General features: G+C 33.8%; 1 protein-coding gene across 2 annotated transcripts; it reads right to left on the reverse strand.

Annotated features, from left to right (window-relative positions):
* Window positions 1–1,427: 1,427 nt before the first annotated feature.
* Window positions 1,428–14,775, reverse strand: LOC119639082 (L-asparaginase). 2 transcript variants are annotated; one of them, XM_038036271.1, is made up of 6 exons: window positions 14,692–14,775; window positions 6,220–6,513; window positions 5,905–6,140; window positions 2,381–3,130; window positions 2,118–2,303; window positions 1,428–2,053 (listed from the first exon to the last, which is right to left on the reverse strand). In XM_038036271.1, the coding sequence occupies exons 2-6, from the start codon at window positions 6,509–6,511 to the stop codon at window positions 1,508–1,510; spliced, it is 2,010 nt and encodes a 669-aa protein (XP_037892199.1). In that variant the 5' UTR covers window positions 6,512–6,513; window positions 14,692–14,775; the 3' UTR covers window positions 1,428–1,507. The 2 variants fall into 2 exon arrangements, with proteins under 2 accessions (XP_037892199.1, XP_037892206.1); XM_038036278.1 differs by lacking the exon at window positions 14,692–14,775 and adding an exon at window positions 6,595–6,613.
* Window positions 14,776–16,067: the final 1,292 nt, after the last annotated feature.

The following is a 16,067-nucleotide window of genomic DNA, read 5'->3' on the forward strand; positions in this document are numbered from 1 at the left end:
CGCTTTTTTAATATAAATTAAATTAATTTAAGGTGCTAGAGGGGATTAACTCCGTATGATAAGAAATTTATTTTGAAAAAGAAAACAAAATAATGTGGCAACAAGTCAATTCAATTTATTTTGTTTTTTTCTTTCTTTTTTCTAAGCTAAAAAATCTTTGAACAATGAGCTCAACCCGAAGATCGAATCGTATATTTCATATCATGGTCGAAAATTTCATATCTCCTTCTTGTCTCTCGTAAAAAACTATTTACATCTAGCCATTGAGGCATTTATTCTATATACGGTAGAATTATAGTAATCTCTCTTATATTATAGATTGTTGGGGCTATAGAAATGCATTGAAATATGTTATAAATGATTTAACGATTTTGTCGGTCACTATAAGCGATGTGGCCGTGTTAAAGTGTTTTTATGTATTTCACGCATTCAGGCCAGTTTAAGACAAGGTGCATAAGGTGGATGATTAATTTCTGGTTGATAAGTGCATATTTAACGAGAAGATTCGAAGAAGCTATATAGTGCAAAAAGGTGCAATATTGCCATCCAATGACTTGTCTACTCATAGTGCTAACAAGTAGTTTTGTCTGTGTCGCCTGCAAACCGTATTCCTTATTGCTAACAATTTGACCCGACGAAAAAAGTTTGTGATTCAGTAGATAATCACGGTAATCAAAGAAAACTTATTCCATTACCTATTGATCACAATAATATTTGAATGGACATATGAACCTTAAATCATTGCAATCTCAACGTTATTCCACAATTTCCACGTTGTTCCACAAATTATAGCTGACAATGCGAAAAACATTCATTTTTATATAACAAGAATATTTACTTAAAGCTGATGAAGATGTTCTAGAATTCGACAAAAATGATTCTACATTTTCAAATTCCGTTATCAAGATTTATTGATTTATCTAAATTTATACTCTCATGTAGTATGTCTTTAAATAATTAGTCGCAACTTTTCGATATTACTCTGCCCTATATCTCTCGTGGGGCAGAGTATGTTAAATGGAGGTAAGTCTTTGAAGGTCATAAAAAGCACAGAACGAGTTCGAATGGATGTAAATTCAGATCAATTTTTAACAACAAATGTGTTATTAAAAACTAGACCTCGTTGCTATATAGAGTTTCATTATTCGTAGAAACGACCATGTGGGAGTGGCTTTAAAACATTGGTCATTGCCCAATTCAGATTTTTCACATCGATAAGTACTACTACGTACACGCTGTTGACCATCGAAAACGATTTTTCAACATAAGACGTATCATATAACATAAAAATAATCCGATCTAGTGCTTTTCCAATGGCATTTGTTGTTAGTTAAATTTGAAGACTAAAGTCTTTTGGTGCTTTCGCACTAGCGTTTAAGGGGGAAATTTATTTCGTTCTTAAAGTTACAAAAAATATTTCTTAAATATGACACCAAAACATAAAATTAGGAAATTAAAATTATATTTGTATATATATATATATATATATATGATGATTAGGTTAGATTTAATTTATTTTTTCCGATCCTTCTCCAGACCATTCTTTTAGCAATTGTATAATGTGCTGTTGATCGGCTCGTTGAGCGTAATCCATGGCGTTGAGACCAAGCATATCAGGTTCATTCACTGTATCTACGTAGTTAAGTAAATATCGGACGATTTTTTCATGGCCGTGAGCCGCGGCGACATGTAAAGCTGTGCGACGGGAGGTATCCGGTTGAGAAAGGTCGGCTCCTGCCAATTGATACGATTGCAAACGCAACAAGGAATTTCGTGCTGCGGCTGCGCATAATTGTTCACCGATAGCTCGTGACGAACCCGTCAAATGCGCTCCACAATTTCGTAATAGTTTAATAATTTCATGATTATCGGTGGCAATCGCTTCTAACAGAGGTGTACGCTCGTAACGATCCCGTATGTGCACAGAAACGCCATTCAATAGTAAATGATTCACAACCGTCATGTTTCCCTCATGGCAGGCCAAATGAAGTGCTGTACGATTATCTGAATTAACTCCAGATAGATCAGCTCCGTAAGCTTTAAGATTATTTATCTAAAATAATTTATTATTCGAAAATAAATATGAAAATGTCATCAATTTTTGAAAAGCTTGCAACCTTTTCTATGTCGCCGGCTACGACGGCCGCATTGAGCATAGCGGGGAAGAGGGTAGCACCCAATTGACTTAATTCTTGAGGCGATGATAAGTGCAAAGAACGAGCTACTGCATCCACTAGATCATATTCCTCCATTTGCGGCCCGGAATTCGACGTCAATTCTCCTCTTAAGTTTGATTGCATCATCTGCCGATGAGGGAAAGGAAATTTTATTTTAGTTAAGAGAAAAAACAAAAAAACATTAATATTCTGTTAAATTCAACCTGTTTCTTAATATCCAAAGACCATTCTTTTTTACCCAAAACATAGGAGAGTTTTGTTAAAGCAGCCTCAGGCGTCATATCGAAACCAGGTAATACACCCATATCAACTAAAACTTTTCCGGTTTGGTAAATTTCTGCCACTGAGCCGTTAGGGCATTGAGTGCAATTGATAATAATGACACCACGATCGGCGGCTCCTTTCAATTCTTGTAATAAATCTTCACGATTTGCCGGCACGTTACCTGATCCAAACGATTGCAATACTACGCCTTTCATTGGTGACGTTAAAAATGCTTTAACTGTCAATGTAGAAATACTGGGAAATATGCGCAATATGCCGACATTTTCATCTAAATCGGAATGTACCGTGAATCGTGACACCTTACACGGGCGGAATATTAAGCGATAATCAACGTCAACGTTGATGCCTATGTGAGCCAACGGTGGTACATTCGGCGAATCAAAGGCATCCAAAGAGTTCGAACTAACTTTAACGGTACGATTACCCCGCATTAACTTATTTCCAAAGATGACGCAGACCTCAGGTATGACATAATTGCCAGCAATTATTAAAGCGGACGTAAAATTATCCTTGCCGTCCGTTCGGGTTTCAAAGATAGGAATTTGTGAACCGGTTATAATTACGGTCTTTCCAAGATTCTCTAGCATAAACGATAAGGCCGAAGCGGTATAAGACAACGTGTCGGTACCATGTAGCACGACGAAACCATCGAAAAATTCATAAGTTTGCTAAAAGAAGAGAAAGAATATTTTGATTTGTTTTTTTTCAACGAAAAGTAAATAAAGGAGAGATGAATATGAAGTTGAATATCGGCCTTAGCGGAATTCCGATGAAGTGATTATTAGAGCAAACATGTCAGTGCCTGAGAGTATTCGTAGCATATTTTCATGCTCGTGCAAAGTGATTCATATCCGCTGTAGGCTGCAGCTATTGATAGGTACATAGGATAATGACATTTCTATACGCATCACCCAAGGATGAAGAGTGTATTCATTTTGTCAAAACGTTTGCAACGCCCAGAGGGAAGCTTCAGAGACCCCCCAAAAAAGTGTAGACATTGCTGAGAAGCGTCAAATTCTTAAGCATATCTGTCTGTCCTTCTGTAAATGATCTATTGTAAATATGATCTTGAATCTGTCAACTTCAAAAATGGCAAAACTATTGAAAGTTCTTGCATGCAGATCGGTATTGGAAAATGAACTAGATCGGTCGAAGAGCAAGCCTATAATGCAATATAAACAGTTTTTCAAAATAAATAAAATATTGCTTTTTTCTCTACATAGTTTTCTTAATTGCCGCGAATTACTCTTTTTCGTCCCGGCACAAGTTGTGATGCAAAGTATATTATGTTCAAGCGATTGTGTGTGTAACGACTTGAAGTACTGATGGTAATTCTATCGTTTGTTATGCTGTACGATTTCTGAATTAATTTCAATTGGTCTGTCCATCTGGCCATCCGTCTATCTGTCCATCTGTTGTGGCCTACGGGTCACAATTTTGGCAAAATTTGCTGCACTGGCTTGGCCTGGCCTGGCCTTGACTTAAGATTGCACTCTGCATTGCAAATGAATTGGATCGGAGACCTTTCGCGACTATTTTGCTTATAAAGTTACTTCAAAAAGTGATGATGAAAATTTATCCGTAGCAGTCAGTAATGTAACATAAAAATGAATTGCACCAAATTTGAATAATATGAATATGGATCCATCTGTTGAGCGGCGACTTGTGCAAGGGGTCGCATGAAAACTAAGTTTACCTATGAGACCAAGCACTAACTTTTACTGAGGTATAACGAAAGCAAATAAGAAATATTAAGATCTTTGACAAAGAAATTAATTTTTGGTTGAATTTGGAGAATGTTCACTTAAACATTGAACTCAGACTAAAAAAATAAATGCCATAACATGGCAATAAAGTACAATTCTTGGTAATTTGTCATCAAAATAGATAAAGAATTGTATTAAGTGGTTAGTTAATGATCGATTTTGGCGAGTTTTTTAAGTTTTTATTTGTTTACTTTTCAAGTTAGATTTTATTCCTAAACTGGTGTTGTGTACGAGGCGAGTTTAAGTTGAAATTTTTCAAAATCATTCGTCTTTTAAAATTCATAGCTTTCAAGCAAACATTTGCGTCAACGTTTGCCAACCTGAAGAGATTGTCTTAAGAGAGTGAAATGAAAGAATAACATCGATAACTCGATTCACAATTTTAATCCGATCTGAAGTATATTGGTTTATCTTTTTTATTTTTTTTATTTTTTTTTATCTTTGCCATGAAGATAATCTCGCAATACTGTCGGAAACGGATACAATCGTATACCATGAATAATAGGAATAAAGATACGAGAAGGAAAGCATGTAGGAAACTTCTGATCTGCAAAGGAAAATAACGCCAACTCCTTTGATGAATAGTTACCGAGATCGAAGAAAAAAGAAAGCGATTATAAAGAAGATTATATTTTTTAACGATTCTCACACAATTCTAGATCTGTAGACTTGACAAGACACCAAGGCCGTGGGTAATGATAAAAAACCCGAAGAGATTATAATACTACTACTAAATTATAATAATCTAAATATACTGCATAAATTAATTAATGAGATCTACGACACAAGCGACGCACGGTCCTGACGATTGATTAAACTCAGTGCCAGGAGATGTCAGGATTAGATATAGAATGATTTTCCTAATGAATCATGTTTTGAAAATATTCCTAAGATTAGTTCAACTTTAGGCTTTATGGTAAATGCGAATCATCACTTGGCTGTATTTAGTTTGGTCTTCGGAAAGGCACGGGCACCGAAGAAGCATTATTTTGCATTCAAATTCTAGGCCAGACTTGCCAGAGATGTACAGAAATATGTATTGTTTTCTTTCATAGATTATAAGAAAGCATTTGACAGAGTGTATGGTCTTCGTATTGAGGGAACAGATATATGTTGAGTCAAAAATTTATATTGAAGACAAACAGAAGAAGTCCGTGTATCAGACCAAATTATATTCCCATATACAGAGGTTTCTTCTTCTTTTTAACATCTACAGACATTAAGGTCAATGGACAATTCGCAAATAACATCTGTTATGGGGACGATACACCTATCCTGACAGATCATATTTAGGATCGGCGACGCAGACGATATTTCAAACCGTAAATGATCAAAGTAATAACTTTGAATTAAACCTAAATATCAGCAAAGATAAATTTGTTATATGATTTGAAAACTCCATATACAAATGTCACTCCTTGGATCCGTATTACACAAAGCCTGGGACAGAACATTTGCAGAACATTTCTCAGGTAAAATAACGATTAATATGTATGCGTCACAATGAAGTTAGATGAATTGTCATCTTTGACCGGGCAAGACCGGATGAGATCCTAAGGTCTCTTCTAAGAAATTTAAAAGGAAACCTAGGCTATCGTAAAAGTTACAATTCAATGGTACGAAAGTCACCTTAAATGAAATTGGATAGAAATGTAAAAATCATAAATAGAACTCACATGTATATCTTTGGCTATTCGGGCCCAATCGTGCATCGTCATATTGCTTGAATCAAGTAGCGGTGTGTATTCGGTGATTTGATAAATTACTCGATTACTTTCACCTTGAATATACGGTAACACCAACGGTGCCATAGCGGCCGATTGACCAAATCTTTTTTGCGCATACTCCTCGTCGTGCATGTTCGGATATTTACGTATGCGTTTCAAGAACGCATTAGGTATGGGTGCTAAAACTATACATATATATATATATACATGAGTTGATTAATTTTGGAACCAAGTCTTTGCTTTTATTATTTTCTTTGTATTTACCATTTTTTTCATTTCTCATCATACCGATCGTACCACCGGTGTATATGACACGAACACGTGTTTCTTTCGTTTCCGTTGGCATTAAATTTCCGTAACTGGTGTTACGTTTGAACGTTGCACTTCCCGACGGCGAGGCCGGTATTGAGGCATCCAACGATGATAATGAATTCAAATGATGGATTTTCATAGTTAAACCCTCGTCGTCGTTGTTATTAAATGTTGATATAGATCCATTGCCATTACCGTTAGTTTGAATCGCCATCGGTTCGGTATGAATGTTTAAACTGGTCATCTCTACATATGTAAAGCGAAATTGATTACATACTATTAAAAAAAAATATAATAAAATAAAAAGGAAGCAAAAGTTCCAGTTACTTTGATTTTAAAGAACGAAAATTTCACTAATCAGTTGAAGTGTTTTTAGTTAAGTAATAAATTTGAAAAGTTCTCTTTTCATTATATATAGAACTATCAATTATTATTATTTTTATTTTTTTTATTTTTTTTTTTTGCTTCATATTCATAATAATATAATAAATAAAAAATATTTGCATTTATAATTGTTGTTAAAGTTTCGCTAATAAAAAACCTTAAGGTGTAAAATCTATTTAAAGGCATTATTTTGCAAATATATATCTTTGATTTTTTTATATTTCAGTTACTATGCACATAAATGGGGTGTTCCAAAATGAGCTGGCGCTTCGACATTCTAGCAAAACAATTTTGTTTTTTGCAACATTTGCTGAAAAATAATAATTTTTGTTAAGAAAAGAGATAACAAAATATTAAATAAACAACTGTCGTCCAAATCTTCGTTGTTCACGTTCACTCAGTTTCAAAAATAACAGATCATTTCGACGTGTACTGCGCATCTTACGTTACATATCTCATTAAAAGCAATTTTGACATACCTTCAGGTATTAGGTAAAAAAAAATATTATATAATGTTATGTAATAATAGCATCGTACGTACGAAACGTAAATTGATTTATTAGGGGTTTCATCACTAGATCGTGAATCAATATTGTATATAGGTGATATAAAAAATTTCATAATAAAGTAAAATAATTTTCACTCTGATTACATAAAAACTGAAATTTTCTTCAACTATTATGGTGTATAAATTAATTATTATTATTATGGTGGATAAATTAATTATCATTATGGTGTGTAAATTAATTATTCGCTTAATTATTTTGTTTAAAAATAAGTAAGAACATTATACTCATTACCGTTATTTTAAAAAAGGCGACAAAAGTTGAAGAACTTAATTTTTCTTGTTCTATAACGTGGAGTAGGCGTGACTGAATTTTTCTATTTTCTTGAAACGTTAAAGTCACTTCAAAATTCGTTTGCAAGCTTGTAGGCGATGTCTTCGTTTTCGCTAATGGGAGAATATTTTCCACAACATCTGCACAGTTGCGCAGATAGACGGATGGATATAATATTTAGGTGCGCTCCTAATTTGAAACTGGCTTCGAATTTATATACTTTGGGGGGTTTTTGAAGTTTTTTTCTGTGCGTTACGTAAAGGTATTGAAAAAGAAAAAATGAAATTTTAATACACTATAATATTGGGTAGGCACGGTCAATTTTCTCCGTTTTTATACGGCTACAGCTACAGAGCATCGCCCATAGAATATGCTTTCAAGGTTTTGTACATTTATTTGCTATAGTTTATGAGGAGTGAGCAAAATACCACTTTTTTATTATTCTTGAAAAGCGGAGGTATTCTCAATTCGCATGGTGCTGTGGGCGTGTCCTTCAAACGATTTGGCTCAAGCTGAATGAAAGAACTTCCAATGTTTCTGCTAAATTTGAAATCGATAGCTTCATTTTTACGGCCAGGAGAATGTTTGCAACAGATATTAGACAGACGGACAGATAGACACATTTAAATCGCTTCAGAATGTGATGCTGGTCAGGAATATGTATACTTTGTGCGGTATTTGAAGCTTTCTTGTGCGCGTTGCAAACGTTTTGACAGAGTGAATATAACCGTGATCCTTCGCTGAGGGATATAAGAAGACATTAGATTTTTGCGCGAGAAAAAGAGTTACCAGCAGTTGGCGCAAACAACTATTTTGCTAAATACGCAGAAAATCGAATTAAAGAGTCATTAGCGGTGCCTGCCTTATTTAGTATACTACGGAAAAATGGTAACTGCCAAAGCAGCGTTTAGCTGTAGGCACGGGTTCAAATCTCAAATACGATAGATTTTGCTTTGGTCATAGCTATAACTTGTGCGCAATTTGGTAAAGGGATAACACTTATCGATTGGGTAACACCAGTTAGACTAAGGCTACTACATGTTTTGAAGATAAATGGTCAATTATTGTTTTGAAAAGTCGATTAAGAACTGGTTTGAAAAATAATCAAAGAGTTTCCCCATCTTCTCATCTGAGATCACAGATTGATAGACTTTAGTGATAAAAAATATTCTTTTTATGGTAATAGATAGATGCCTTTTCTCCAACTGCCTTTGACTATTGTGCTGTATGCATATTAATTACCATGCTTTTCATGTCGATTATTACCTTTCGTTCGGCGGTCTTATAATCTTCTCGTAGGTTCATATGTATGCCATTTTTGGCAATTTTCTATGATGGCAACACAAAAACTATAAATTCGCTCCTTAATACGTTCCCATCAAACTGTTTACGAGTAGATGTTCCATGCCATGTGTACCGTTTTTGGTGCACGCTAATAAATTTCATAATGTTAAATAAATACGTTTTTCTTATTTTTCTTTATGCCAGACAATAGATATTTTGTTGTACTGCGTGTACTGCTAACAGTACACATTTGAAATAACATTATAACGGCAAATAATTTTTAGATTCACATATTTTTTTTCATAAAAGTAACCTTAGGATACAAACGCATTTTGGGCGTATTAGAAACGGAATAATGTTGAAGAAACGTGCATTTCCGCAGCTTCCGATTTTATTGCTCAGGTAATAAGTTAACATTACCTTCCAGCTCAGTACGTTTTTTATAATTCTTAGTTAGCCTTAGAGATTATTGTCTTAACACTATTCTTCCAATTCAGCGATATTTCTACCTACATTACTGAAGGTAAAATGTATTTATGCCGATAAAGGCGTTACTTCTTACTACGAACTTTCTGCAGAAAGCCAATAATGAATAATTGTTACAGTAAAATAAACCAAACCGATATAATTACCCGAATTCTTAGATAGTTATGGCAGGTTTTCAATCTACTTTCAATCATTTACGTCTAATAAATCATTATGTGACTACCTACGAATAATAATAATAACGAGATGAACAAACACTAAATATTATTATAGTTCACAATATCTAAACATCAGTTTGATTATCTTGTTAGTTACTGAAGAAGAAGAGGAAGAAAACTCATATTATATAAAAAACTATCATCTATGATGTTGATAGTAGATTGTGTAGTGTGACCGCATATGTGTGCCAATTGCATGTATGCGTTCACTTGATGTGTGTCAAGTAAGCCACACGACACCATAAAGAGAAATTAAAACAAAAAAGAAAAAAAAAAACTAAAAAAAGAAAACATAACGAACTTTAAATTGATCGAATTGCATTTCCTAGTAACCTAATATAATGAAACGTGTGCAATTAATTACCTTACGTTAAGCGTCCTTATTCTCCACTTGTTTACAAACACTATCATGCTGACCTAAGCACTACGAATTTGTGTTTATTTTATTTACCTATTCTTAGGAAAAATTCACTGGCTTAAGAATAATGTAAATAAATGAATAAATAAAATAATCACTAAAGAGTTCTTATTGCTAAATTTATCTTTAATTATCAATCATTAATTCTCCGGCTGAAGAGAAATGTAGCCTTGGCTTTGGCAAACAGAGATTTAGTCTTGACGGACTGCACCCGAGCAAGTTAGGAACAATTTCATTTTATGAATCTATTCACTCTTGAAAGATAAATTCACTTATCTCTATGAGGAGAGGAGAGGTGGAGCTTATGTATAGGTGGATGTAAGGCAAGTGTTTTACAGTGATAAGAGAGACACATCCACCAATTGAACCATTTACGAGGACCACAAGCCTTTCTCAGCATTTTCACCTGCTCGTCTTGGAATCGCCTACACGTCGTACGGCAAACAACCGTGACTCGTTCTATGACCACTTTGTATGCCTCTGAAATAAGCTTGCAGCAGTGGCCTTGACCACCATACCTGATGTTTCCAGTGTTGCCGTTTTTTAATATTTTTCATAAATTTTTTTTATTCTATTTTTACGATGCGAAGAGCTTTGTTCCCCACAAAAAAAAATAAAAAAAGCTTATAGAAAGAAAGATAGTATCTCCAGTACTGCTCCACTGAAACCTTCAAGATACTATGAGCCAATTAGATTATCCCAATATCGATCTATTCACTTTGCGGATCACACCGTACACAAATTTTAACAATTTGTTTCATCAATTACTCTTTTGAGAGAGAGAGAGAGAGAGAGAGAGAGAGAGAGTGAAAGAGAAGAAAAGAAAACCTCTCGAGAACTAATCTGATGGAGTGGTCACCTGATAATAATACGTAATATTAAATGAAGCATATCTAAATTTTCACTTACGGGCTCGTTTTCTTCGAAATTCAGTTGAAGTAGCCTCGTAAGTTATGTTTTTACTGCCAAGAAAAGCTATTCAATCATCATTATCACTATGCCGAGGCTAGTCTCTATTAATGCATTTCCTGCTATAAAATATTGTACGCCGTTCATTAATTGTTCTTGAAACTAATTAATTTTTCGTGCAACTAATCTAACTAATAATTTTTTGACCTCACTTTAGTCATACGGTTAATCTTCTTAAATATAATTATTCAGTTATCTCTTTTTCCACATAAAGAACAAAAAAAGGAAAAAAACTAGTCTAACACTATATTGCAAGGTCTTTCCGCTTTTAAGAACAAAATTCCTATACGTTAGAAAGAATTGTCAAATCTATTATGCTTTGTAGCGGGCATAACAAATTGTAAATTTTATTTTAGTGTTAACTGCATTTCAACAACACGTAAAGACAACTATTAAAAAGAGCTTATTGTACATATTGTATAATACATATATATATATATATATAAGTAAGAGAGCACGCTTTTTAAATATTTATACTTAAATTAATTTTTTATTTAGTTACTTATCAACTGTTAACACGTATATAATACGAGGATCTGACGTAACAGTTAAACTTAAAGTATACTATTATTTCAAATATTAGGGGGCTGCAAAAATGTGGACCAACGATCTCTACAGGTAGGAATGACAGACAAATGGGAAATACCAGAGTCTCTACATAAAATAAAAGTTTCCCAGTTGACGTTATTGATTTATTCAGCGTACGCTGACGCTAATCGTCGAGCGCTCAAAATTCTTCTTCTTCCAAATTCATTACTTCTGTTATTTATTTGAAGAAATCTGCCGCCAAAACCCCATACAAGCACGTTCCGAGACTTAGGCTGATGCTGCTCCATCATATCTCAATTGTCGGTTTTAAGTTCAATGGTTGAAAGGTACCAGCACGAGTTCAGTGAAAATGCAATTTTTTGGCCACTTGTTCCAAGAGTTGTTCAGCTCGATTGGGAAGTTCTGTGTACTCATCAGACATGGCGACTCCAGATTATCACTTGTTCGCATCGGTGCAGCGTGGCTTGGCTGGCACGCCAATCCGCCAAGTTGAGGAAATGCGGAAACGGGTCGGTGGGTACATCGCTGGCAAACCAATATAACGTGATATCACCAAATATCGACATGATATCGACATGCTGCCAAAAATATTGTTAAATGTTGTAGAGAATGATGGAAACTATTTTGAATGAAAAAATGGACAACACTTTTGCAATCCTTTAATACTTTTGATTTGAATTCAGCTCAGGAGTTTTAGATATCAGTCGTGAGGAGACTTTTTTGTTTTTTTCTTATTTTGTTTGGCGATATTTACGTTTATATTTATTTAGGATACGGGTTTATATATGACATTATATCACATTACTCAATAAGTCTCCGGTCTGATATAAAATTATCCATACGATTACTGAATAGTACAAAACTGCAATTGGAAGGTATCAAAATTTAATGATGTTTCGACGGTTAGTTTTAATGAGACTACTTCCTTGATAGCTTTGGATTGAATTTCCCGGTTGTTGCCCACTTGGCTCACCGCCGATAAGTTCATATTTTATCCATTCTCGTAAGTTGCATGAGAAAATCCCTTTTCATTTCGTGTAAATAACGCCCAAACGCCTTCCAAATCATTAACATGTTATCGTCAGAAGTGAGTAAATGCTCGCACTCCCTCTTTAAATAGAGCTTTCCCTTGGACAAATGTTTACATACGCACTTGTTTTTTGCTATCAGCTATTTACGTAACTTTTCTACTACCTTTCGTTTCATCCAAATCGATTTTGTGCAATTCTTTTATATTTTCTGAAACAACTTCCGATTGTGGACGACTGGAAGGCTTTAACCTCCTCCCCTCACGACTTTGGTTAAAATCATGAAAACCTTCACAAATTTACCATTTCGACAGACAAGAGTCGCCATAACATATCTTAACTCAATTCATATCACGAACACCATTGTTTCCATCAAATAGCAATGAGTTCACTCAGTAAAGGAAATTCCGAATAACCTAATGGTTGCAATGTCATGAAATGTTGACACATTTCGTTTGTAGGTTGGTGCTCATATGGATCTGTTAACAGTGTGACCGTATCTGGGACTTATTGAGTGGGGTGCTGCAGCTTAATAATCAAAAAAACCAAAAAGGAGAGGGAGAGACCTTCTAGATACATGAATGATTGAAGTCGTAGCCTATGTATGGCTTTTCATTAGCAAAGAAAAATTTCAAAAAAAAAAAAAAAAAACCGCTCTCCTCATTTCTCTAAGTGTTTCAAATTGACATTTAAAATATCGATAAATCGGTTGTGTGTACATATACAATGCATAACTAATCTTAAGAAATTATTGCGGTTGCAAGACCTATTTGAATTAGTCTTCAGTTTAAAATGTTTGCTTTCAAATCTGAAACTAATTTAGATAAAATTTTATCAGTGCTTCAGATATATATATATATATATATATATATATGTATGTCGTACTAGAAACTAGAAAATTTTTTAAATTTCTTTATAACGATTTTTTCTCATCATCTTATTATCTGCTATCAATGAGTCAATGTATTGTAAATTTGTTGTTGTTGTTGTTTTTTTTCTTTTCATTTTCGCAATATTTTCCACTGCATCCGTATAACCTCTTACCTCTTTTCGGCAACTTTTACAATGTGATTGATTAATGTGCACTGATAAGGTGGCAAAATAAATATTATGAAAATATTTATTATTATTAAGAATTGTTATTCTTATTGCTTGCATCTAACATGCGTTTTAAGTTAAATCCATTATTCTGAATAAGAAAAGAAATAGAAATCGATAGCATCGCCTGATAGGGATTTTTAGAAAAACAAAACAAGAAAACAAAACTAACGATATTCTTTTCCTGTACTCAATGTTGAGTTCACTGTGGTAGCGAATCTAATTAATTTATTGGGGGTGGTTCGAAAATCATTTCGCTTTTCTTCAGCGACTTGTTATTCGGCGGTCGTTATGTGTTTCAATTCGCTTTCCGGAACAAAGTTTTGTGAACACATTAAGTAGCATTTTTTTTATTTATTTATTTTTTTTTTTTGCTTTCTTGAAGTGCACTTTCATCTATCATCAATATACGGAAAATATTGCTTTCAAGCGAAAACTTTTGCTTGAAATGAAATCAAACTTTTTATAAGCAAGCCTCGCTATATCAGCCGTCAAAATATGTGGCTGTAATGCGCCTTATGTGTAAATTCGACTATGGGAAAATGAATTTACGTGAAGAATAAGAAGCGAAATCACTTTTCGAATAACCCATTCGAAAGTTATTACTTGATTTGATAGCGGAGTTTTGAAACAATAAACGACATTATCCCTTTTAAAAATATACTATGAAATAAAGTCCGAGTAGACGAGACTTTCCCTTACTTTCCACATGTCAAGTGGCCTTTAAAATTTTAAGACTATTAGCAGAGGCAGAGCTAATTCGTCCCCTGCCACAAAAATGTCAGGGGACGAATTAATTGCGTTTAAATGAATGAATGAATTGCGTAAAAATTGAATTCAATTCAATTCCTTAAACTGCCGTGCATGCATTCTTCGAGAACGAGGAAATTTAACGGACTATCAGTAAGAGCATCATTCGTAAGCATTCATATGCAAATACAAAAATGATACACTGATCGGTTCATTGAAATGAATATAAAGCATATCAACTCTATAACAATATAACGATTTGCCATAATTCGTCTAAAGGTGAAATTTTACTTGCTTATGCTCTCCCTCTCACTCTCACTCTCTCTCTCTCTATCTCTCTTTCTTTGCTGGTCAAAATTTACAAACATTTGCTATTTCTAAAAATAATATAATGCACTTACTTTAATTTTAATGTCTTTTTTTTTTTTTTTTTTATATAAAATTTATGGTGACCCACTTTTAGTAAATGTTTAATTACACTGTCAACTCATCGATGATATATAAAATTTATTTACTTTTTATATCATTTTTGCCTGCTAATGCTTAACATTTAAAACTTAACGTTATTCGCTTTCACTTTTCGCTTTGCTTTGCAAAATATTCCCTTTTTAGTTTATTTATTTATTTATTTGATTTTTTTTTTTTTTGTGGTTTTTTTTTTTTAATATTTTAATTAATGTTTTTATCTATTTGCAAGCAAACGTTACAATCGCTTTTCCATTTTAATGCGAGCTCGCGTTCATTTATGTTCGTATTAGCACCTTAAAAATTTAACTAATTGCTTGTAAGGAAACATCACTCTGGCCATGTATACAGTATATGTCTTTAATACTCTCTGCTGAAAAAAAAAAAAACAAAAAAAAATACTTATAAAAAATAATTCGGAATAAAGCAAAATTTATAAAGAGACTGATTGTTTTTGTTCTCATTAGAACTCTTTAAGTGCTATAGACTTCTCTTCTTAGCGCGTAAGTGAGTAAACGGCAATGAAGGTGAATTTATTTTAAAAGATATTGGAAATTTTCAATCGGAATAACTTTGGAATTTTTATATATCCATCACTTTAGCGTGGGAGTCTGTCGAAAGCGCAGAACCAAGCTTCAGAAGCACTAGAATATACAGATGTCGGTTCCTCGGTCTGTCTGTAAAATATGTTCTTTAAGGCGAAACAAGAACTACAACTATATATCCGATCGCGGGGCAATCTTCTACACGCATCGCCATTATCATAAAAAAGATTAAAAAAAAAAAAAAAGGAAAACTACTAACTAACTAAATTTTCACCCTCTATAATAATGGATGGGCGCGGCCGAAATAGAAATTTATATGGTTTATTTGCTGTATTTTATGAGTAGACAACACGGAAAGCAAATGTATTTCCAGTTTCTGTCGCATAGACGTGTACGTGTTGTGGGCGTGTCCCTTGTCCTTCGTAAATTTGTAGATGATGTCATCATTCCTGCGAACGGGAGAATGTTTATCACAGATACACACAGAGTTGGACAGACGGACAGATAAACAAGCTTAGGTGTACTCCGAATTCTAAACTGGCCAAGAGTTTATATACTTTGTGGGGCTTGTGAAGCATGTTCACGCGCATTATAAGGGTATTGGCAAAAACTTAAATTTTCATATTCCATAATACTAGGTAGGCGTGGTAAGGTGTTTCCATTTTTATACTTGGTACTATAGCTTCATTAGTACAATGTACTTTCAAATTTTTGTCGACCTATCTGTTGTAGTTTGTTTTTTTATTTCTTTTTAAAAACCGGAGATG

This window comes from Glossina fuscipes, unplaced genomic scaffold (genome assembly GCF_014805625.2).
Source record: "Glossina fuscipes isolate IAEA_lab_2018 unplaced genomic scaffold, Yale_Gfus_2 0, whole genome shotgun sequence".
Taxonomy (NCBI): domain Eukaryota; kingdom Metazoa; phylum Arthropoda; class Insecta; order Diptera; family Glossinidae; genus Glossina; species Glossina fuscipes.